This window comes from Salmo salar, chromosome 07, assembly GCF_965601325.2.
Source record: "Salmo salar chromosome 07, fSalSal1, whole genome shotgun sequence".
Taxonomy (NCBI): Eukaryota; Metazoa; Chordata; class Actinopteri; order Salmoniformes; family Salmonidae; genus Salmo; species Salmo salar.
The window spans coordinates 16,381,694-16,407,181 of NC_138297.1; the positions used below are offsets into that span (position 1 = coordinate 16,381,694).

Here is a 25,488-nt window from a genome sequence, read left to right on the forward strand (position 1 = left end):
CTCATTTTTGGATAAGAGGCTGTGATCAGACTTAAACAAGTCTGGCCCATCATCAGCTTCAAGACTTCTGAGTGGCTGTCGTTGTTTTTCCATGTAATGGAAGCGCTAATAACTTTTAGTGGTGTGTGCGTGTGGGTGTGCGTGTGCGTGTGCGTGTGCGTGTGTGTGTGTGTGTGTGTGTGTGTGTGTGAGAAACGGTTGACACCGGAGAGGTATGGGCTGACGGGTGCAGTGGGGGATTTGGTGAATTAAGAGGCTGCAGTCTCAGCATTGAGCTGTGGGGATTACAGAGGAAGGCTGGGGCCAGGGAGGCAGGGTAGGGGGCAGGCAGGCAGAGGGGGGTAGTGTAGGATGCAGGGAGGGAGGGAGATAGGGTAGGAGGGAGATAGGAAGGGATGTGATGTGCAGACGTACAAGGAGCAGGGGATCAATGGCTGAAGCGCTGGTCAAACGCAGGGAGCGGAGGCAGGACACGATCAGGAGAAGTGACGTCACAATTGTATTGTATTTATTATGGATCCCCATTAGTTACTGCCAAGGCAGCAGCTACTCTTCCTGGGGTCCAACAATATCAAGGAAATTGTACAACTTAAAAAAAATTACAATACATTCACAACAGATTTCACAACACAGTAAGTGTGTGCCCTCAGGCCCCTACTCCACTGCCACTTATCTACAACACAAAATCCATGTGTAAGTGTGTGTATAGTGCATATGTTATTGTGTGTATGCATGTGTCAGTGTCTGTTTGTGTTGCTTCACAGTCCCCGCTGTTCCATAAGGTGTATTTTTATCTGTTTTTTTTTTATCTAATTTTACTGTTTGCATCAGTTACTTGATGTGTATGGAGTTCCATGTAGTCATGGCTCTATGTAGTGCTGTGCGCCTCGCATAGTTTGTTCTGCACTTGGGTACTGTGAAGAGACCTCTGGTGGCATGTCTTGTGGGGTATGCATGGGTGTCTGAGCTGTGTGCTAGTAGTTTAAACAGACAGCTCGGTGCATTCAACATGTCAATACCTCTCATAAATAAGTAGTGATGAAGTCAATGTCTCCTCCACTTTGAGCCAGGAGAGATTGACATGCATATTATTAATGTTCGCTCTCTGTGTACATCCAAGGGCCAGCTGTGCTGCCCTGTTCTGAGCCAATTGCAGTTTTTCTAAGCCTCTCTTTGTGGCACCTGACCACACGAATGAACAGTTGTCTAGGTGGGACAAAACTAGGGCCTGCCTTGTTGATAGTGCTGTTAAAAAGGTAGAGCAGCGCTTTACTATGAACGGACTTCTCCCCATCTTAGCTATTGTTCTATCAATATGTTTTGACCATGACAGTTTACAATCCAGGGTTACTCTAAGTAGTTTAGTCACCTCAACTTGCTCAATTTCCACATTATTTAGATTTAATTGAGGTTTAGGGTTTAGTAAATGATTTGTCACAAATACAATGGTTTTAGTTTTAGACATTTACTCAAAGCCAGTGGCATGCCGTTAGTATAGATTGAAAAAAAAATGTTACGGGCCTAGACAGCTGCCCTGGGGAATTCGTGATTCTACCTGGATTATGTTGGAGAGGCTTACATTAAAGAACACCGTCTGTGTTCTGTTAGACAGGTAACTCTTTATCTACAATATAGCAGGGGGTGTAAAGCCATAACACATATGTTTTTCCAGCAACAGACTATGATCGATAATGTCAAAAGCCGCACTGAAGTCTAGCAAAACTTGCTTTACTATTCTTAGGTAGCGGAATGACTTTTGCTTCCCTCCAGGCCTGAGAGCACACACTTTCTAGTAAGCTTAAATTGAAGATATGGCAAATAGGAGTGACAATATCGTCCGATCACAGGCATGCAAACAGAGGTCATTACTAGCAACACACACTCATCAGACACACAGATACACATAGACCCACACTGCCTACCTTATCAAGGTTATGTCACACTGCGAAGTGACATATTTGCCTTGGAATGCCAATAACCTGCAGTTGTTGTTAGACACCAACCTGTATCCCTATTAGCAGTAACGTATTATAGGTTTGATCAGGGAACGATACATATCCTTCCAAAACAATGCCAGGGATGGTATAGACGTGTTTACCTCCAGCCTCTGCATTATTCAGCGGAAGTTTGCCTCTTTATATTGAATCTGGCTGATGAAAAAATCTTAAGTGTCTCTGGCTGGATTGTTTTGGAGGGTATCGATCCATGGCTGTCATGGGATAACCTGACTGGAGCTCCCTTGTCCCCAGAATATAGTCAACGAGCGTTGAGAATGATCAATCTCATACTCTATCATAGTTATAAAAGTCAGTCTGATGTAATTACACCACATACACAGATAAATTCCCACTGTACGGACACACATGCGAGCAAGCACTCACACACACACACACACACACACACACACACACACACACACACACACACACACACACACACACACACACACACACACACACACACACACACACACACACACACACACACACACACACACACACACACACACACACACACACACACACAGCTCCAATCTCCACTCATATGCAGATAGACAAACAGACATGTTTGCCTCTCTGCTCCTGCAAATAGATTCTATATACTTTCTCTCAAGTGCACTTGAAGTTGTTGCACAAAAAACAATCACATTTTTGTCACAGAAAGCCCTTTGACGGAGACTTGAAAGCTATGTGAAAATCCTATTATTCTCAGCTGTTTATTAAACCAGTTGGTTATTTAGGGATCTTCTTTTCTGGCTTGGTGTAGGGTGAATTTACCCATAGATGGTGATCTTGGATAGTTTTGCATTGTCCCTACTAAGGCTTTGGGGAGGGAAGTTGATTTGAGATCAGCGTTCTGGGTCTGTTTGCAGGTCTGTAGTTTCTGGTGCCAAACCACACCTCAAAATAGGTTCAGGTTCTGGTACACTTCAGCACTGTCTGACGGCCTGACTGCCTGCAGGGCCTGTGGTCATCACTTCCCTAGCCTTCAAAGGGACTATTACCAAACAGAGCTGCTGAGGAACAGAGGGAGGAGACTGCCTCAAAGAGAGACTTACAAATGGGAGAGTGAGGGAGATGAGTGATAGAGACATAAGAACTGCAGGTCCTGGGCCGCTCTAGGTTCATTGTTATGTAGATGCATGGTTAACACTTGAATGTTATTCTAAATATCAGAATACATTTGGACTTGGAAAATACATTTTACTAGGGTACTATATTCCATAATTAATTCTGAATATGACATTTCAGAATATGAATTCAACTTCAATCAATCAATCACATTTATTTATAAAGCCCTTCTTACATCAGCTGATGCCACAAAGTGCTGTACAGAAACCCAGCCTAAAACCCCAAACAGCAAGCAATGCAGGTGTAGAAGCACGGTGGCTAGGAAAAACTCCCTAGAAAGGCCGGAACCTAGGAAGAAACCTAGAGAGGAACCAGGCTATGAGGGGTGGCCAGTCCTCTTCTGGCTGTGCCGGGTGGAGATTATAACAGAACATGGCCAAGATGTTCAAATGTTCATAGATGACCAGCAGGGTCAAATAATAATAATCACAGTGGTTATAGAGGGTGCAACAGGTCAGCACCTCAGGAGTAAACGTCAGTTGGCTTTTCATAGCCGATCATTCAGAGTATCTCTACCGCTCCTGCTGTCTCTAGAGAGTTGAAAACAGCAGGTCTGGGACAGGTAGCATGTCCGGTGAACAGGCCAGGGCTCCATAGCCGCAGGCAAAACAGTTGAAATCAAATCAAATCAAATTTATTGGTCACATACACATGGTTAGCAGATGTTAATGCGAGTGTAGTGAAATGCTTGTGCTTCTAGTTCCGACCATGCAGTAATATCTAACAAGTAATCTAACAATTTCACAACAACAAAGGAATGAATAAGAATATGTACATATAAATATATGGATGAGCGATGGCCGAATGGCATAGGCAAGATGCAGTAGATGGTATAGAGTACAGTATATACATATGAGATGAGTAATGCAGGGTATGTAAACATTATATAAAGTAGCATTGTTTAAAGTGACTAGTGATACATTTATTACATCCAATTTTTTATTATTAGAGTGGCTAGAGATTTGAGTCAGAATTTTGGCAGCAGCCACTCAATGTTAGTGATGGCCTTGAGATACAAGCTGTTTTTCAGTCTCTCGGTCCCAGCTTCAATGCACCTGTACTGACCTCGCCTTCTGGATGATAACGGGGTGAACAGGCAGTGACTCGGGTGGTTGTTGTCCTTGATGTCCTTGATCTTTTTGGCCTTCCTGTGACATCGGGTGGTGTAGGAGTCCTGGAGGGCAGGTAGTTTGCCCCCGGTGAAGCGTTGTGCAGACCTCACTACCCTCTGGAGAGCCTTACGGTTGTGGGTGGAGCAGTTGCCGTACCAGGCGGTGATACAGCCCGACAGGATGCTCTCGATTGTGCATCTGTAAAGGTTTGTGAGTGTTTTTGGTGACAAGACAAATTTCATCCTGAGGAGGCTGTCTGTGTGGGTGGACCATCTCAGTTTGTCCGTGATGTGTATGCCGAGGAACTTAAAACTTTCCACCTTCTCCACTACTGTCCCATTGATGTGGATAGGGGGGTGCTCCATCTGCTGTTTCCTGAAGTCCCCGATCATCTCCTTTGTTTGGTTGACGTTTAGTGTGAGGTTATTTTCCTGACACCACACTCCGAGGGCCCTCACCTCCTCCCTGTAGGCCATCTTGTCGTTGTTGGTAATCAAGCCTACCACTGTAGTGTCGTCTGCAAACTTGATTGAGTTGGAGGCGTGCATGGCCATGCAGTCATGGGTGAACAGGGCGTACAGGAGAGGGCTGAGAACGCACCCTTGCAGGGCCCCAGTGTTGAGGATCAACGGGGTGGAGATGTTGTTTCCTACCCTCACCACCTGGGGGCGTCCCGTCAGAAAGTCCAGGACCCAGTTGCACATGGTGGGGTCGAGACCCAGGGTCTTAATGACGAGTTTGGAGTGTACTATGGTGTTAAATGCTGAACTGTAGTCGATGAACAGCATTCTTACATAGGTATTCTTCTTGTCCAGATGGGTTAGGGCAGTGTGCAGTGTGATTGCGATTGCGCCGTCTGTGGACCTATTGGGGCGGTAAGCAAATTGGAGTGGGTCTTGGGTGCCAGGTAGGGTTGAGGTGATATGATCCTTGACTAGTTTCACAAAGCACTTCATGATGATGGAAGTGAGTACTAGTCGTTTAGCTCAGTTACCTTAGCTTTCTTGGGAACAGGAACAATGGTGGCCCTCTTGAAGCATGTGGGAACAGCAGACTGGGATAGGGATTGATTGAATATGTCCGTAAACACACCAGCCAGCTGGTCTGCGCATGCTCTGAGGACACGGCTAGGGAGGCCGTCTGGGCCGGCAGCCTTGCGAGGGTTAACACGTTTAAATGTTTGACTCACGTAGGCTGCGGTGAAGGAGAGCCCGCAGGTTTTGGTAGCGGGCCGTGTCGGTGGCCTGTATTGTCCTCAAAGCGAGCAAAGAAGTTGTTTAGTTTGTCTGGGAGCAAGACGTTGGTGTTTGTGATGGGGCTGGTTTTCTTTTCGTAGTCCATGATTGACTGTAGACCCTGCCACATACCTCTCGTGTCTGAGCCATTGAATTGCGACTCAACTTTTTCTTTATACTGACTCTTAGCTTGTTTGATTGCCTTGCGGAGGGAATAGCTACACTGTTCATATTCGGTCATGTTTCAGTTCACCTTGCCCTGATTAAAAGCAGTGGTTCACGCTTTCAGTTTTGCACGAATGCTGCCATTAATCCACGGTTTCTGGTTGGGGAAGGTTTTAATATTTGCTGTGGGTACAACATCACCAATGCACTTGCTAATAAACTCGCTCACTGAATCAGCGTATACATCAATGTTGATGTTCGACGCAATCCGGAACATATCCCAGTCCACGTGATCGAAGAAATCTTGAAGCGTGGAATCAGATTGGTCGGACCAGCGATGAACAGACCTAAGCACGGGCGTTTCCTGTTTTAGTTTCTATCTATAGGCTGGGAGCAACAAAATGGAGTCGTGGTCAGATTTGCCGAAAGGAGGGCGAGGGAGGGCTTTGTATGCGTCGCGGAAGTTAGAGTAACAATGATCCAGGATTTTGCCGGCCCGGGTCGCGCATTCAATATGCTGATCAAATTTAAGGAGCCTTGTTTCCAGATTAGCCTAGTTAAAATCCCCAGCTACAATAAATGCAGCCTCAGGATATGTGGTTTCCAGTTTACATAGAGTCCAATGAAGTTCTTTCAGGGCCATCGAGGTGTCTGCTTGGAGGGGGATATACACGACTGTGATTATATTCGAAGAGAATTCTCTTGGTAGATAATGCGGTCGGCATTTGATTGTAAGGAATTCTAGGTCAGGTGAACAAAAGGTCTTGAGTTCCTGTATGTTGTTATGATCACACAACGACTCATTAATCATAAGGCATACACCCCCGCCCTTCTTCTTACCAGAGAGATGTTTGTTTCTGTCGGCACGATGCGTGAAGAAACCAGGTGGCTGTACCGACTCTGATAACGTTTTCCGAGTGAGTTTCCATGAAACAGAGAATGTTACAATCTCTGATGTCTCTCTGGAAGGCAACCCTTGCTCAGATTTCGTCTATCTTGTTCTCAAGAGACTGGACATTGGCAAGTAGTATACTCGGGAGTGGTGAGTGACATGCCCGTCTACGGAACCTGGCCAGAAGACCGCTCTGTCTGCCCCTTCTGCGGCACCGTTGTTTTGGGTTGCCTGCTGGGACCCGATCCATTGTCCTGGGTGGTGGACCAAACTGTAACGGCTGTCTGAAGAGAGAGTAGACCAAGGTGCAGCGGAGTTAGTGTTCATCTTGAATTTTAATAGCAGAAAGAACACTATACAAAACAAAACAAGAAAACCGACAGCCAAACAGTCCTCTCAGGTGCAAAACACTAAACAGAAACAATTACCCACAAAACCCAAAGAAAAAACATGCTCCTTATGTGTGACTCCCAATCAGCAACAACGAACTTCAGCTGTGCCTGATTGAAAGCCACACGGCCAAAATCAATGAAACAAACCAACATAGAAAAATGCACATAGAACGCCCACCCCTGGCCTAACCAAAATAAAGAACAACAACCCCTCTCTATGGCCAGGGCGTTACACAAACAGAGGATCCGCTTCGGGAAAGTCGTATTCCTGGTTATAATGTTGGTAAATTGACATTGCTCTTATATCCAATAGTTCCTAATAAGACTCAAGATTTCCTGGTGTAACAGTGTAAGAAAGAATACATAAAAAAGCAAAATACTGCATAGTTTCCTAAGAACGCGAAGCGAGGTGGCCATCTCTGTCAGCGCCGGAAGTACAAAAAAATTGGAGCAGCATCACGACCAGTTGGACTAGGGACAGCAAGGAGTCATCAGGCCAGGTAGTCCTGAGGCATGGTCCTAGGGCTCAGGTCCTCCGAGAGAGAGAAAGAGAGAAAGAGAAAGAAAGAAAGAAAGAAAGAAAGAAAGAAAGAAAGAAAGAAAGAAAGAAAGAAAGAAAGAAAGAAAGAAAGAAAAAGAGAGAGAATTAGAGCATACTTAAATTTACACAGGACACTGGATAAGACAGGAGAAATACTCCAGAGATAACAGACTGACCCTAGCCCCCTGACACACAAACTATTGCAGCATAAATACTGGAGGCTGAGACAGGAGGGGTCGGGAAACAGTGTGGCCCCGTCCCCCAACGATACCCCCGGACAGGGCCAAACAGGCAGGATATAACCCCACCCACTTTGCCGAAGCACAGCCCCTACACCACTAGATTGAAATCTTCAACCACCAACTTAAAATCCTGAGACAAGTATAGCGCACGAAGGTCTCCCCACGGCACAAACCCAAGGGGGGTGCCACTCGCGAGCGCGCACACACACACATACTTCCATGCAGAAAGACTTTGTCAAGGCCCATTTTGAAACAAAGGAATAGGCTTAAAGTTGAACAGATATTTAGTGACCAAATGAGAGATTCCACGCAGATCTTACATCTTTCCAGGAAATGATCCTGACACATTGAATGTCATGTTCTCGTCTTTGTTTTTTGTGTCGAACTCAGTCGAGTTGGAGAGTTAGAATAATACATTACACAAATGTGGTTGTGTATCATCAGTCACTGATTGTTAATCAAATAGCACATGTCAGCTAAAATGTTTTAGATTGGTAAATTAGTCTCATGGTCAAATTACCGACCCGGGTGCCCCATTGATTTTATTAGTCACTCTCACTCAGATATAATTTTAAAAACTGGGAACATTTCCCTCCACCTTATGGCAACATGTGTAGAATTGCAGGAAATTTGCTGTAAAACTGCTCATTTTTCTCTCCACCCCATGGCAAAATGAGTAGATTTGAGAAAATGATTCGATTTTTTTAATAAATTTGCATTTAGGGCCCCCCAAAAGTCTAGGGCCGGCTCTGACTGCATGTGTGGGTATGGACGTGGGTACGCAGACCCGCGAGCCACTGCGGCCCCTGATGATGAGTTCAGATTTTTCGTGACCACCTATTAAATTTGCCCATCCCTGCTCTAAAGCCTGATTGACAGCTTCTCTGAGTGGATGTTTATTACTATCCTCTGAAGACCATACTTTGCTGTGATTTTTTTTCATCCTTTACAATGAGGACGCTGATGACATGACAATCACACGATATGCAACAATGCATCAAACATCAAAGACATGTATTTCTATGATATGAAGCCAAAGCACATTAAATGTGGACTGAATTTCACTCATCATAGGAAAAACTGCCATATTGTTATTATACTGTATGCCTACACAATAAATACACTAGCGCCCTAAAGCTACTGTAGAGACCATGTAATAATAAAATCCTCCAGAAATTAATTAGTCAACAAATGTAGCCTGGACTTTGAAATACAGCTTCAGTAACAATCAATTCATTTCAGCCGTCCAAGGGACTCCGAATGATGTTAAAATTAATTAAGTAAAAATTAAATGGGTAAAGCGTTTCACTACCAAATTAATTGAATGTCCTGTAATTTATTATAGTTAGAGAGAGAGAGAGAGAGCGAGAGAGAGAGAGAGACTGTCAATGTCTTCCCTTTGTGGCAGAAATAAGATTTAATTCACACAGGCAGTTATGTACTGTAGGCACCAACGTGTGAAAAGGGCCAATGCTGTTTCATGACTGGATTTACTATTTATCTTCTTCTGAAAAGCAATCCTGTCACAACACTGGATAATAATTATACTGTGAATAAAGCCATTGGAAAGTTTCACAATTAAACTCTTTTCCCATCCATTCGATGGCTAAACCTCCTCCCCATTCTCATTTGAAATGAGAGTTCATTGTAGAATCAAATGGGGGCGTTTTATGCCCACACACACACCACACACACACACACACACACACACACACACACACACACACACACACACACACACACACACACACACACACACACACACACACACACACAGATCAAGCTCAAGCTTCTCTCTCATGGAGTTAAAGTGGCACATTGATTGTCAGTAAGGAATCTAAAGCCCCCAAGTGGGGAAGGTTGGCAACAACAACTCTGCCACGCTGATCCTCAACACGGGGTCCCCACAAGGGTGCTTGCTCAGACCCCTCCTGTACTACCTGTTCACCCAGGACTGCGTGGAAACTCACGTCTCCAACTTAATCGTCAAGTTTGCTGACGACACAACAGTGTTATGCCTGATTACCAACAACGATGAGACAACCTGTAGGGAGAAGATGAAAACCTGGCGGAATGGATCCAGGTAAATAACCTCTCCCTCAACTTCAACAAAACGAATGAGCTATTTGTGGACTACAGGAGACAGCAGAGAGAGTACGCCCCCATCCACATCAACAGGGCCACAGTGGAGAGGGTCAAAAACTGGTGAAAAAAAGGTGAAACAGCACCTCTTCAACCTCAGGAGGCTGAAGAAATTCAGCTAGGCTCCTAAGACCCTCACAAACTTCTGCAGATGCACCATTGAGAGCTTCCTGTCAGCCTGTTCGGCAACTGCACCGTCCACAACCGCAGGGCTCTCCAGAGGGTGGTGCGGTCAGCCCAACACATAACAAGGGGCACACTGCCTGCCCTCCAGGACATCTACAGCACCCTGTGTCTCAGGAAGGCCAAGAAGATCATCAAGGACCTCAGCAGCCCGAGCAACAGCCTGTTCACCCCGCTACCATCTAGAAGGCGGAGACAGTACAACTTCATCAAAGCTGGGACCGAGAGACTGAGAAATAGCTTAGGTTAGGTTTAGGGTTAGGGGTTAGGGAAAATATGATTTTGAATGGGACTGAATTGTGTTTCCCCACAAGGTTAGCTGTACAAGAGTGTGTGTGTGTGTGTGCGTGTGCGTGTGCGTGGGTGTGCGCGTGCGTGCGCGTGCGTGCGTATAGCTTTGTGTGTATGTTTTTTACCGCTGCATAAATAAGTGCATGTCTTTTCCCCATTTTGCACTTCTCTTCTCCTCTCCTCTCCTCTCCTCGCCTCGCCCCCTCTCCTCTCCTCTCCTCTCCACATATTTTCCAGGGTGAGAGAGGTTGACAGCTAAGCAGAGCTGAAAAGGAGAAAGAGCTGGAGAGATGAAAAGTAAATTGACAGGATACTGGGTCAGCGCTCCTCAGTGGAGAAAGGGAGTGTGTGAATGGAGTGGTTGACGTAAGGGGTGATAGTTCAACTCCACTCACTTTGTGTGTGCTGGGGGGGATTGTTGTGGGGCTTAGCCAGTACTAGCACTAGCAGCTGCAGTACAGATGCTGCAGCTCACTAGGCTAGGCTAACTTAATGTGTCTAACCCGGGAGAAATTAGCCAAACCCAGCCAATACCTATAAAACATATGTTTTAAATACACTATATATACTAAAGTATGTGGACACCCCTTCAAATTAGTGGATTTGGCTATTTTAGCCACACACATTGTTGACAGGTGTATAAAGTTGAGCATACAGCCAATCTCCATAGACAAACATTGGCAGTAAAATGGCCTGTTCTGAAGAGCTCAGTGACTTTCAATGTGCCACCGTCATATTAATGCCAATGATTTTGTAATGAGATGTTCGAGCAGGTGTCCACATACCTTTGGTCATGTAGTGTAGCTCGCAAATTTTTGACTTAGCACAGCTAAGACTACCAGCTAAAAGATGGCCCAAGACACTGATCTAGGATGACCTTATCCTATCCCAATCCTAACCTTAACCAAAGAGGGAAACATTTCCAAACTAATGCCAAACTGACCTAAGACCAGTGTCTTAAGGTGCAACGTCACCCTGTATAATTACCCAGAGTACCTCTGTAGTAGCTACTATTCGCTATACTATAGTACACTATACTAGTTTCCATCTCTCTCCCCAGTGTTAGCTGTAGCTGCTAAAGTTGCTAGCAGTGGTTATTTATTATGCCACTGATCACTAGGCTCTCTCTCTCTCCAGTGTTAGCTGTAGCTGCTAAAGTCTCTAGCCATGGTTCTTAATTAACTATGCTACTGATCACTAGGCTCTCTCTCTCCAGTGTTAGCTGTAGCTCCTAAAGTCACTAGTGGTGGTTATTTATTAGCTGCAGAGGTCACCAGAGACATTACGAGCTGTGACTTGCACCCAGCAGACCTCCTTGTGTGATACACAGACAATAAAGTGCACAGTTAGCCCGACACTATATCCCACTGTAGGCCCATAAAGATAGCAGCGGCTGCCATGTTGTGATGTTGCGTGGGCGCCTGGCTGTGTGTGTATGTCTTTATGTGTTTGTTTTCCCCGGTATAGTATAGCATGGGATGTTGAACAGGGGATGGCACTGTGGGTGTGTTTGTTTTCCCCTGTATATTATAGACTGGGATGTTGAACAGAATAATAGTGAGCCAGTATGAGCCACTTCCATCATAGCGCTTGATGGTTTTTGCGACTGCACTTGAAGACACTTTCAAAGTTCTTGAAATTTTCCAGATTGACTGACCTTTATGTCTTAAAGTAATGATGGACTGTCGTTTCCCTTTGCTTATTTGAGCTGTTCTTGTCATAATATGGACTTGGTCTTTTACCAAATAGGGCTATCTTTTATATACCAACCCTACCCTGTCACAAATCAACTGATTTGCTCAAACGCATTAAGAAATTCCACAAATTAACTTTGAAAAGCCACACCTGTTAATTGAAATGCATTCCAGGTGATTACCTCATGAAGCTGGTTGAGATAATACCAAGAGCGTGCAAAGCTGTTATCAAGGCAAAGGGTGGCTACTTTGAGAATCTAAAATGTATTTTGATATGTTTAACAATTTTGGTTACTACATGATTCCATATGTGTTATTTCATAGTTTTGATGTCTTCACTATTATTCTACATTGTGGAAAATAGTCAAAATGAATAAAAACCCTTGAATGAGTAGGTGTGTCCAAACTTTTGACTGGTACTGTATATGTACACTTTACAGTGCCTTCGGAAAGTATTCAGAACCCTTGACTTTTTCCACATTTTGCTACGTTACAGCCTTATTCTAAAATTGATTAAATTCAAACATTTTCTCATCAATCTTCACACAATACCATATAATGACAAAACGAAAACAGGTTTTCAAAATTTTAGCAAATTTATGAGAAATAAAAAACAGAAATACCTTATTTACATAAGTATTCAGGTTCGAACTTGATCTCAGGTGCATCCAGTTTCCATTGACCATCCTACAGATGTTTCTAAAACTTGATTAGACTGGTAAATTCAATTTATTTGACATGATTTGGAAAGGTACACACCTGTCTAAGGTCCCACAGTTGACAGTGCATGTCAGAGCAAAAACCAAGCCATAAGTTTGACGGAATTGTCCATAGAGCTCCGAGACAGGATTGTGTCGAGGCACCTATCTGGAGAAGGGTGCCAAATTTCTGTAGCATTTTTTTTTTTTACCTTTGTTTAACTAGACAAATCAGTTAAGAACAAATTCTCATTTTCAATGACGGCCTAGGAACAGTGGGTTAACTGCCTTGTTCAGGAGCAGAACGACAGATTTTTACCTTGTCAGCTCGTGGTTTCAATCTTGCAACCTTTCGGTTACAAGTCCAATGCTCTAACCACTAAGCTACCTAGAACAAAGTGGCCTCTGTTATTCTTCAATGGAAGAAGTTTGGAACCAGCAAGACTCTTCCTAGAGCTGGCTGCCTGGCTAAGCGGAAAAATCGGGAAGGGCCTTGGTCAGGGAGATGACCAAGAACCCGATGGTCACTCTGACAGAGTTCCAGAGTTCCTCTGTGGAGATGGGAGAATCTTCCAGAAGGACAAATATCTCTTCAGCACTCCACCAATCAGGCCTTTATGGTAGAGTGGCCAGACAGAAGCCACTCCTGTGTAAAAGGCACATGACAGCCCGCTTGGAGTTTGCCTGAAGGCACATAAAGACTCTCAGATGTTGAGAAACCAGATTCTTTGGTCTGATGAAACCAAGATTGAACTATTTGGCCTAAATGCGTAGCGTCATGTCTGGAGGAAACCTGGCACCATCCATTTTTTACATTTTAGTAATTTAGCAGACGCTCTTATCCAGAGCGACTTACAGTAGTGAATGCATACATTTCATACATTTTTTTTTCTTTTTTTCTGTACTGGTCCCCCGTGGGAATCAAACCCACAACCCTGGCGTTGCAAACACCATGCTCTACCAACTGAGCCACACGGGACTAATCCCTATGGTGAAGCACGGTGGTGGCAGCATAATGCTGTTGGGGTGTTTTTCAGCGGCTGGGACTGGGAGACTAGTCAGGATCGAGGGAAAGATGAACGGAGCAAAGTACAGAGAGATCCTTGATGAAAACCTGCTCCAGAGCACTCAGGAACTCAGACTGGGGCGAATGCACACCTTCCAACAGGACATTGACCCTAAGCACACAGCCAAGACAACGCAGGAGTGGCTTCGGGACAAGTTTCTGAATGTCCTTGAGTGGCCCACCCAAACATATCTGGAGAGATCTGTGCAGGAACACTCCCCATCCAACCTGACAGAGCTTGAGAGGATCTACAGAGAAGACTAGGAGAAACTCCCCAAATACAGGCGTGCCAAGCTTGTAGCATCATACCCAAGAAGACTCGAGGCTGTAATCGCTGCCAAAGGTGCTTCAACAAAGTACTGAGTAAAAGGTCTGAATACTTATGTAAATGTGACATTTCCGGGGTGGGGGGTTTATTCATAAATTTGCAAAAATGTATAAAATGTTGTGTTTGCTTTGTCATTATGGGGTATTGTGTGTAGATTGACGAGGGGGAAAAAAACCGAAACATTTTAATCAATTTTAGAATAAAGCGTGTAGTAAAAGTCAAGGTGTCTGAATACTTTCCAAATGTACTGTATATACAAAAGTATGTGGACCCAAAATAGTGGATTCGTCTATTTCAGCCACACCTGTTGCTGAAAGGTATATAAAATCAAGCACACAGCCATGCAATCTCCATAGACAAATATTGGCAGTAGAATGGGTGAAATAGCCGAATCCATGTGTTTGATGCCAATCCATTCACTCTGTTCCGGCCATTATTATGAGCCGTCCTCCCCTCAGCAGCCTCCACTGGTCGAGCTTGGGATCTCTGCTGGCCTGTCTGTGTGAGCGTCCATGTGTAAGGTTTGGAGAGGAACCTAAAACCCTTAAATAAAGGGCAAACCAACCAGCTAGACAATATGACCACTCTTACCTAATGGACACAGTGAACCTGGAGTATGTTGTATAGCCTTCTGTGTTTCATAACACACACACTCAAATGCGGGAGAAAGTTGGTGTGTGTGGGGGGGGGGGTGCTCTTATTCCTACAGAGGCAATTAACACAGTAGCATGTGCTTCTACACCTGCATTGCTTGCTGTTTGGGGTTTTAGGCTGGGTTTCTGTACAGCACTTTGAGATATCAGCTGATGTAAGAAGGGCTATATAAATACATTTAATTTGATTTGTACCCCCCAAATATAACACTTTACATCTGCCAATTGGCTCAAAATTGTTCCCGTCCGCTAATTGTGAATTTCACCCGGCAGCAGATTGATATTTCAGATGAAACTATGCGCGTTTATAAAAATAAATAAAAAAGTATGTTAATTGGATATGTTGCGAGCCCAGTGAGTGTAGGGCTGGGTTCCGCTGGGCTGGTTTCCCATGTATCGAGCTGAGAGCCGAGGGGAGACACTGGTGCCAGCTTTTGCAGACCCATGGATATTGATATTGAGCTCTATGCTTGGTTGGACAGTGATTCCTCCATCTCTCTCTCTCTCTCGCTCTCTCTCTATTTTCATCTTCCACTAGACTAGGTCTGCCTGTCTGCTCTAGTCCCGTACACCCACCCAACCCTAGATGAGCTCTCTCACAACCTGGAATCAACTTTATGCTGAGTCACTCCCTACTTAATCTCTTTCTTTAGCTCTCTCGCTTTCTCTCTTTCTCTCTATATGCATTACTCACTCCATCTTTCTCTCCTTGCTCTTTCTTTCTCTCTCTTGCTCTTTCTTTCTTTCTCTTGCTCTTTTCTTTCTTTCTCTCTCTTGCTCTTTCTTGCTCTTGCTCTCTCTCTCTTGCTCTCTCTCTCTCTCTCGATCTATCTATCTAGCTTTATTTATCTCTCTGCCTCTCTCACACATAATACTCTCTCCTTTCGTCGGCGTACTCCATTGGCTTATGCCCGTATATCAGGTGTGTCAACATTTTATGCCATGTCATTCACAGATAAGGGTATAATGATTGGGGATAGTGCCCTGATTCTAAGTGTGATAGCTGGCCACAATTTCCAAGCAATGGGAAGAGCACCGACAATAATAAAAACATAGCATCTTTTTCTCAGTAAGGGAGAGACGTCTCTAAACGTCCTCATGACTCCATTTTAAATGAGAGTGTGAGTCTTTTTCCTTATCCACAGAAAAAGGTGCATTTGAAATGTTGAAATATTTTATATTGTCTGTTTTTTACAAGGAAGACTAAAACGGAAACAACCTTTAATAACGTGTGTTTTTTCCCATCTCAATTAGCAAATGTATGTGTGTTGCTCTGTGAATACGTGTCCTGTTGTTAATTGCTGTCTTCATGACTTTCTCTCTCTCTTCCTCAGGTGTCATCCGTCTTGTATTTGTGTCGGGTTGGGGGTGAACGGGGTTGTCTTCATTTGAGATTTGAACTAAACTATCTTTTTTCTCTCTCTCCTCGCTCTCTCTGTCTCCCCACAGGGGACTCATCACAGGCCGGTAAGTCGACTATTTCTTCACCTTCTCTCTTGCTCTGACACGTGTACTGATGTTTTGTCTGTGGGTGACAGTGATGTGGGATCTGATGATTCTAAGGCACGATACAGACTGAACACGTACACAATGGTGACGCACACACACACACACACACACACACACACACACACACACACACACACACACACACACACACACACACACACACACACACACACACACACACACACACACACACACACACACACACACACACACACACACCATTGGGTATACAAAAGCACATATAAAAGCCTAACGTGCCTCTACAAACCAGACGGATTGAGATTGCTGTGCCACTTGAACTTTTCTCCCAGCGGTGAAAGCCAACTTTAAAGGGTGCGCAATTACCATTTATTTGTATTGTGAGGCTGCGGGATTCCTGCTTTTATATCAGTGAGAGGAGCTCTCAGTCTCAGTGGATTGTGAGCAATCCAGAAAAGTGTGAACTATATTGCTTTCAATCAGTCATCCGCTGGTTGGGGCCCAGCAATTGACAGCAATAACCACTCAGGTTGAGAATGAAGACATACGAGAGGCCGGGGTGTATCCAACTCAATAGCCAGCCCACTCTGATGAGAGAAGATGACTTAACGGACAGAATATAGATGTAGTTGCTCTTACCATTCAGAGTTCAGCAAGGTAACTCTGAATAGCAGATACATTAACAGGATGTATGGGATCATGTATGTGTGAGGAAGATTGAGGTATACAGCCTGTCTTTGTGAAGTATTGTGATGTAGATCTGTGTTTTGTGATGGTTTGCAATTGGGTCAACTGTTTGTTGTGGTGTCTGCGTTAAGTGAACAGTAGAGAGTATTGTAGTTTATCACCATGTTGAGAGCATGCTTTTCAAGGTGCAATATGCAGAAATCTCTCCGCCATTTCCTGGTTGCTATAATTCTAGTAGTTTGTCTAATTTCAGTTTAAGTGACAAAAAAGCAAGTATATTGTAGAGAATCATTGTACCATCTAAACCGCAGTGAAATATATTTTCCATAAATAAAACTATTGTATTTTCAGAACAGGGAGCAAAGAAATAGCACATACAAAATATATCCACCACGTCTTAGACTTTTTTAGTTGAGTTTATTTTTATTTTTACAGGGACAGTGCACATTAATCAACGTTTCAGTAAAAGTGCCGGTTTTAGCCAGCCGGTTAATTTTCACCCGCGGTCCCTGGGCAGGTTATTAAAAACAATTACAATAACAATACAGACAATCAATGAGCAGTGAGCACACGCAGAGCAACATAGGACAAGCAAGACGTAGCATGTAGACAGAGCAACAAAGCAACAAAGTGTTTCCACACCTCAGAAGCTACAGACAACATGGAAAGTGGCCATACAAAACTAGGGATTATGTTCACAAATCTGATTGGCCTTTAGCCATGTCTTCATGTTTTTTTGTGAAAGTGTGATAGGTGGTGCAGTTATGTGTGTCTGATGGCAGTGTATTCCAGACATGGGAAGCTCTCACAGAGAAAACAGATTGATTAAAGGTGCTTTTCCTTAAGGGAACTATACAGTCACCTCTCATGGCAGACCTTGTGGATCTGCTGCCATATGTTTGGGTTTTCTGTTTAACAAAAGTACTGAGTGGAGGGGGAGCCAGGGCATTTAGGATCTTGAATACAAGACCTGCGTCGGTATATTGCACAAATGTTTCCATCTCAGGAGCTCATGCTTTCTGAGGATGTAACAGTGATGATGGCTGTTGGGCTTCCTATCAAGCTCTTTGAGAGCCTGTTTGTAGACAGACTGAATGGGTTTTTAATGTTGTATAGCAAGCTTGGGACCAACTAGTCAAGCAGTATGTTAAGTGAGGGAGTATCATAGATTTGAAGTACAGTTTTGCTATTTCTGTAGTCAAACAATTTCTTATAGGTTGAATTTGGTTATTTGAATGACCTTTTCACCTGCTTTTTAAAAGAGAGGTTGAAATCAAGTATGTTGCCAAGGTACTTAAAATCAGATACCACCTGGAGCTTCTCCCCTGACACATAGACATCTGGCTCAGTAGCATCAGTTGCCCTCTTTGTGAAGAACATGCAGACATTTTTTTTCACATTGAGATGCAAACATGAGTCACTGAGCCACTTTGTAACCTGGACCATTACAGTAGTGAGTTCTTGTGCAGCTTGTTGTTTGCTCTTTGCATGCACATATATCACTGTATCATCTGCATACATTTGAACTTCAGACCCAGTACAGACAGAAGGCAGATCATTAATGTGCAGGCTGAACAGGAGGGGCCCCAGTATTGACCCTTGGGGCACGCCCACATCATAGCTAAGAGTGGGCGACAGCTTATTGCTCACTCTGACACACTGGGTTCTGCCTTCAAGGTATGATATCAAGGCATCGGGGGAAAAGTTGAACTTGGACAATTTTGTGATGAGTACCTCATGGTTAACAGTATCAAAAGCCTTCCGTAGGTCCAGAAACACAGCCCCAACAACGCCCCCTTTGTCCATCTTGGACTTCACATTTTCCAGAAGAAAGCAGTTGGCCGTTTCTGTGGAATCTTTTGCTCTGAAGCCAAACTGCATGGAGAGTAATGTGAAGGGGCTGTTGTTGAGGTGGGCAGTCAGTTGCTCTACTACACACTTTAACAACCTTCGACACTACAGGTAGTATATTAATGGCCTGTAGTTACTCACGTCAGCAGGGTCACCCGATTTAAAGATGGCTGTTATTACGGCCGACTTCCAGACCCTTGGAAACACCCCCTGACCAATAGATATGTTGGTGACCTTAGTAATGGGGCCAATGAGTGACTCCTTGTAGTTTTTTAAGAAAGGTACAGTCCAACCCAAACACATCTTTGGCTTTAGAGTTCTTTAGTGAGCTAATCACCTTGTTCACCTCTGACTCAGAAACCTCCCTTATGATGAAGACAGATCATTAAAACACATCTCAATGAAACTTGGTTTAATTGAGAATGACAGATCTATAATACACATTTCTATGTGATTGTGTCACCCAAAAAGTTACATATTGCAGCTTTAAATGTAAACATTTAAGTCCAGATATGCTAATAAATTCTACTTACTTTCTTTTTTTTTAAACATTGTCTGCCTCCATCCACCACTCTGCAATTTATATCAATCAGTTCTTCCCAGACTTAGGACTCAAAATGTACTACAACCAAGGAGAAAATGCAAACGTATGGACAATCCCAGTTTTTTGTCTATGTTGTTGTGTATACTGCTAAAGTGTTATGCATCACTTAAGTATTCATTAAAACTACACCCCAAGACCATATCTCAAATCTGCTGACATGCTACTGCGCTAGATTTTAATTTGGAATCAGTGAAGTGTGTGTGGTGTGTGTGTTTATAGACAAGCTAATGAAATGTATCAACGCTCCACACAAACAGTTAGGAAATGTAATGCTTGCTAAAGCTGTAGCTTCCAGCAGTTGCTGCAATGTGACTTTCAGTCGAGTAAGATGACATCAATATTATCGCTCTTCTACAGAATATTACCCCCCAAGAATACTCTTTTATATAGGAATTTAATCGTTGGATGAAATGTACTGCAGCGTTCAGGCTATGTTCTGACTGAACGAGCAAATATGTGGAACACATACATACACCACACATAATACAATGGATACCTACACATACATCAATACACACATTTTCTTCTTTTTGAAAACCATATTCTATGCTTTCCATAGTTTGCCACTGAAATCGGTATGATTCTGACTGGCCTCTCTGTTCAAACATTTCAGGCGAGAGTATCTTCATTTGCAAGTTGCTAGTCCTGAGGTTCCTAAAGAGGTATGCAAAGCAGAACGAAGCAGGGTTCTGTAAAGACAGTCTTTAGAGCTAAATCCCTTGCAGACGACCTTCCACCTCTGTAAATACCCAACCTGTTTGTATTCCATCCATGGAAAAAAACTAAATGGCGTCTTGTCTTGTTGTGATGCTGGATGTTACAGCTCACTGGTTATTTCAGTTGGTGGAAACCTGAACCTCACCGTGTTGTCTGCTATAGTGAATATAGAGCATAATAATGTCTTACCCTGTCCCTCAATAACCATCTGGGAGGCATGAATACCATACATGTCTGCCCTCTAAATACTGCTGTTTACATGGCACACGCCATATGCTCCTCTCTAGGTTCATGACATGTATGTGTTGTTGGAATACACGTTAAGAACACAGACATACGCATGCCCAACCCTCACCACCACTTGCAGATGAGGACGGGATATTCTGCTGTGATTCCAGACCTTTGGATATCTCTATAGAACCAGTGTAGCTCAGCTCTTGTCTGTTAGAACCAGAGCCTGTACAGAGACCAGACAGACAGACGTTATGTTGCAGTCTCCAGGGCTGCAGCTGGAGAGAGTGGGCCAGAGAGCTAATGTGCCATTTTGTCTGACTTCAGATTAGAGCCTAGCAGGGCCGCTTACCCGAGGGTAAACCCAAATACTACCCCGGCTGCTCTCTTCTGCCTGCCTAGACTCTCTCCATCCACAGTAGAATTTTTTTTAAATTAAAATCAGAGAGAGAGGGAGAGAATGCTGCTGGATCCTGATTTCACCTTAGTATTTTGGGTTAAAAAGGAGGAGATAGCTAATACATTCCTCCACAAAATGATTTTGTCTAATTGTCCATTTCACCACCATCGTCACAAATTCCTCTGTGAGAAGTTTGGGGTGGATGAGCTTCGGCAAAAAAAAGGCTGGAAAAGTTAGGACAGGAAGGAAGGATAGAAGGATGCACGTTAAACATATTTAAATAGGGCCAAGGTCTGAAGGCCCGCAGCCTGCTTGAGGTCCAGACAAAGAGGCATCAAGACACCTCTCAGAGTTGTGAATTAGACAAAGGTATGTACCTAGACGATTATGCGACATAACCTTCTAAAAGCGAGGGGGAAGTTGTTTTCAGTGCCTCAACTTCCACAGGCATAAATAAATAAGTACCTGAGGAGAGCCCCGATATATTCTGAAAAGACTCCAAGCCCCATAACCCCCCTCTTCCCTAGGGGTAACGCCCAGAGCAACCAGAGAAGCCAGACAAAGGCCTGAAGAGTTCTTGGACGAACAACACACAGTTGAACTTCACAGGCACAGAGAGGCCAATTGGTTTGGTTAGTGGCAAATCTACCTCTTTCCTGTTCTCTTCCATTCTCTCTGTAGTCTGGTGTAATTGAAGTTGCAAGAGAACAAGGGATAATAGGGAAAGGAGTGAAAGAAAGGAAGAGAGGTACAAATCTGTCGTTCTGCCCCTGAACATGCAGTTAACCCACTGTTCCTAGGCCGTCATTGAAAATAAGAATTTGTTCTTAACTGACTTGCCTAGTTAAATAAAGGTTAAATAAAAAAAATATATTAACAAAAATTCAGAGGGCTTTCAACTCTGTACCAGAGCACAGGTTGTTCCGCTCTTTCTTTGAGGCAGAGCGTGTCTTTCATGTTATTGAGATGATGGAGTGCATTCATGAGGGAAGCGGGATGCACTAGTGTGTGTAATTCCATTAGAATGACTTACTCAGGTGGAGGAGTGGAGAGAGAGGAGAGTGGTTAGACAAACGCCGAATGCACACGATCAGAGAAACAAGCACAGATAGGTGGTGGGCCGACACTGAAAACAGTGAAGTTGATCGATCTACGTCGAGGGAGGAGCTGATTTTCTGTATTTATAATATTCTTATGTTTACCAGGTCAATTTGTTGGCACTAGGGCTGACCCCATTTAGTCGACTGGTCGATTGTTTGGTCGAACAGCTGTTGGTCGACCATAATTATTTTGTTGAGCACTGGCAAATATATTCCAACAATATATGGCACACGAGACACCTGTCTGATTGACGTCTGTCTGAGTGGACTAATCCATTGCGGAGGCCTGTCTGAGTGGACTAATCCATTGCGGAGGCCTCGGGGAAGGCACACCAGTATCACCAGTAGTACATTTACTGTTAATTACCATCATTTCTCATCTACAATGTTTGTATGGTTACAGTAATTTCTGTTAATGCATTCAATATATTATTATTACAGTCTTACCGTTATCATTGTAGGATTGGACACGTTGTTTTTGGGGGGTTTATTTCATTCCATTTACTGTATGAGTTGTCAATTTATTCATTGTCTTTCGTTTGGAGCGCTCCTGTCGATCTTGAGTAAGGACACAAACCTGATTACGCACAGAAGTGGGCCTGGGCTACCTGGCCTGCATATAAGTGTAGGCCTATAAATGTGCCCATTTGGGGATACTATTTCTGATCGTCTTTTCTCAACGTCACTGTAGAACTTCTCAAAGTAATTTCTTCATAGCCTCAAACAGCAAGTAAACAAAGTCGGTTTTACATCCATTGAGTTCCTCAACGTAGCCTATTTCAAAAATCATTCCAGCTCTCTCCCTTTTGATAACCGTTCAGCTTGAAAGGGGGAAAAAATGTCATGCTCTGATCTGGTTGCGATTCATAAAATCGGCCTACCTGATTACTTCTTATCCCTTGCACAAATAGCCTACAGCTGTGTCTGTCTGTCCAGAGCTCACTGTTGCAGGAAACTCTGATGGCCCAGAATATTTTATACAATGTAACACGTTTGCTAGCGCATGTTTCATTAGCTATCTATCTGTCAGTGAATTCAATTTTGAATAATGTCTTGGCATGATTGTCTCATTTCAAGTATCTAGCTGCAGGCTTAAATAAACATTCAATCATATCCACTACCGGTCAAAAGTTTTAGAACACTTACTAAGGGTTTTTCTTTATTTTTTCCATTTTCTTGTAGAATAATAGTAGAATAATAATTGTGGAATAATAGTGAAGACATCAAAACTATGAAATAACACATATGGTATCATGCAGTAACCAAAAAAGTGTCAAAATATATTTTATATTTGAGATCTTCAAATTGCCACCCTTTGCCTTGATGACAGATTTGCACACTCTTGGCATTCTCCCAACCATCTTCATGAGGTAGTCACATGGAAGGCATTTCAATTAACAGGTGTGCCTTCTTAAAAGTTAGTTTGTGGAATTAACCAACTATTTATTTAACTAGGCAAGTCAGTTAAATATATAAGGATTTGACCCTTTTTAAAACATTTTTGCCTAAAATGACATACCCAAATCTAACTGCCTGTAGCTCAGGACCTGAAGCAAGGATATGCATATTCTTGATACCTTTTGAAAGGAAACACTTTGAAGTTTGTGGAAATGTGAAATTAATGTAGGATAATATAGCACATTAGACCTGGTAAAAGATAATACAAAGAAAAACACATTACATTTTTTTTTCATAATTTTTTAAATGCAAGAGAAAGGCCATAATGTACTATTCCAAGTTAGGCGCAATTTAGATTTTGGCCACTAGATGGCAGCAGTGCATGTGCAAAGTTTTGGACTGATTCAGCCTAATTGGTTTATTAATACATTTTCAAGTTCATAACTGTGCACTCTCCTCAAGCAATGGCATGGTATTCTTTCACTGCAATAGCTACTGTAAATTGGACGGTTCAGTTAGATTAATAATAATTTAAGCGTTTTGCCTCAGATATGTCTATATGTCTATGGGGAATTTTCTTGTTACTTACAACCTCATGCTAATCACATTAGCCTATGTTAGCTCATCCGTTCCACAGGGGGAACACCGATCCCGTAGATGTGTTAAGAACAAATTCTTATTTGCAATGACGGCCTACCCCAGCCAAACCCTAACCCAGACGATGCTGGGCCAATTGTGCGCCGCCCTATGGGACTCCCAATCACGGCCGGTTGTGATACAGCCTGGAATCGAACCAGGGTCTGTAGTGAAAGTATTAACTTTACACTACTTGTCCTATATGTTTTTGTAGTCTTAATTATTACTTGGCATAAACTGATGGTTAAAACTTTCCTTGTCCTGGAATGACGTGATAAAGCTATCTGTTCCTGCTAGCTAGCTGCATACCTACGTGTTGTAACTAGCAAGCTATCTACATTACTAAGGTTTCTGCATTCTAAATTGGGAGTAATTTTACAGCTTGCGTTGATGGTATAATATTTGTATAACTGAATGGTTAGCTAGATTACAAATCAATAAGATGACCTGATATCAGTTTGTTGGACCGAGATCTCTCTTGAGCTGTCACTAGCTGTCTACTACTTTAGGTACAGATAATGTGATTGGCAGACGTGATCAGTAGAGACAGTACCATGGATAGTACACAAGCTTTGATTGGTTTACAGTTTAGTACGTAGCAGCGTTTGCCTATCCAGCTAGCGATCATAAAAGTAAGTATTTAGAAAAAATGTGCAAGAATTGACATTGCCAACAGAAGAAACAAATATACACAATATGTAAAAATCAGCTCCTCCCTGGACAGAGATTAATCATCTCGAAAACTAAAGCCAATAGCTTGCTACAGCCCACCACCAAAGATGGAAAGGAAATAATTAGCAAATGTCCAGAGAACCAATCACAGGATTTTAGCAAGCGATAGCAAATATTCCCATGATGGACAATCATATTGCTCACCACACCACTCCTAGGTAGGTCTATTGTGGCAGGTAACTCCAATGATAATTGCTTCTACCCAGATACAAAGAGAAAGAGAGGCAGCCACACTACAAGGAGCCTTTATTATCCTCCTGCTGAATTTCATTTTGATTCTACCCCACAAAATGCCTTTGTAATAAACATCTGTCCAAATGCTTTCTGTTGTCCTGTCTGTCTGTCTGTCTGTCTGTCTGTCTGTCTGTCTGTCTGTCTGTCTGTCTGTCTGTCTGTCTGTCTGTCTGTCTGTCTGTCTGTCTGTCTGTCTGTCTGTCTGTCTGTCTGTCTGTCTGTCTGTCTGTCTGTCTGTCTGTCTGTCTGTCTGTCTGTCTGTCTGTCTGTCTGTCTGTCTGTCGGTCTGATTGTCTGCCTAATCTATATCTACAGTATATCTATATCTCTCTCCTTTTCTCTCTCTCTCTCTGACACTCACTCACTTCTTCCTCTCTTATTCACTCAGAATGGATTGTGAATGTAAACCTCAGGGGTAGTCAGAGCCAGGACAAAGGCTCTCTTCAAACAGCTACTCTGCAGTGATTGGCCCTCCCTCTAGCCTCCTCCACACAACACAACATCCAGATAGCCTTCAACTCATCCAGCTTTTGGAAGAGAAAATCATGGGATCCAGGCCCAGCATGAGGGGGACTGCTAAGCAGAACACATTGTTTCCTCCCAACATGCAGCTCTTAGAATAAACCACCGTCATTTAACACTGTG

The 25,488-nt window shown here is 43.3% G+C and overlaps 1 protein-coding gene across 9 annotated transcripts in view; it reads left to right on the forward strand.

The window, feature by feature from the left end:
• LOC106608688 (neurexin-2) overlaps positions 1 to 25,488 on the forward strand; it is a 1,074,993-nt gene that overhangs the window by 345,535 nt on the left and 703,970 nt on the right. For all 9 annotated transcript variants that reach the window (XM_045721575.2, XM_045721576.2, XM_045721574.2 and 6 more), the window contains one exon: positions 16,215 to 16,232. In XM_045721575.2, coding sequence (XP_045577531.1) covers positions 16,215 to 16,232 — 18 coding nt within the window. The remainder of the gene's footprint in view (positions 1 to 16,214; positions 16,233 to 25,488) is intronic.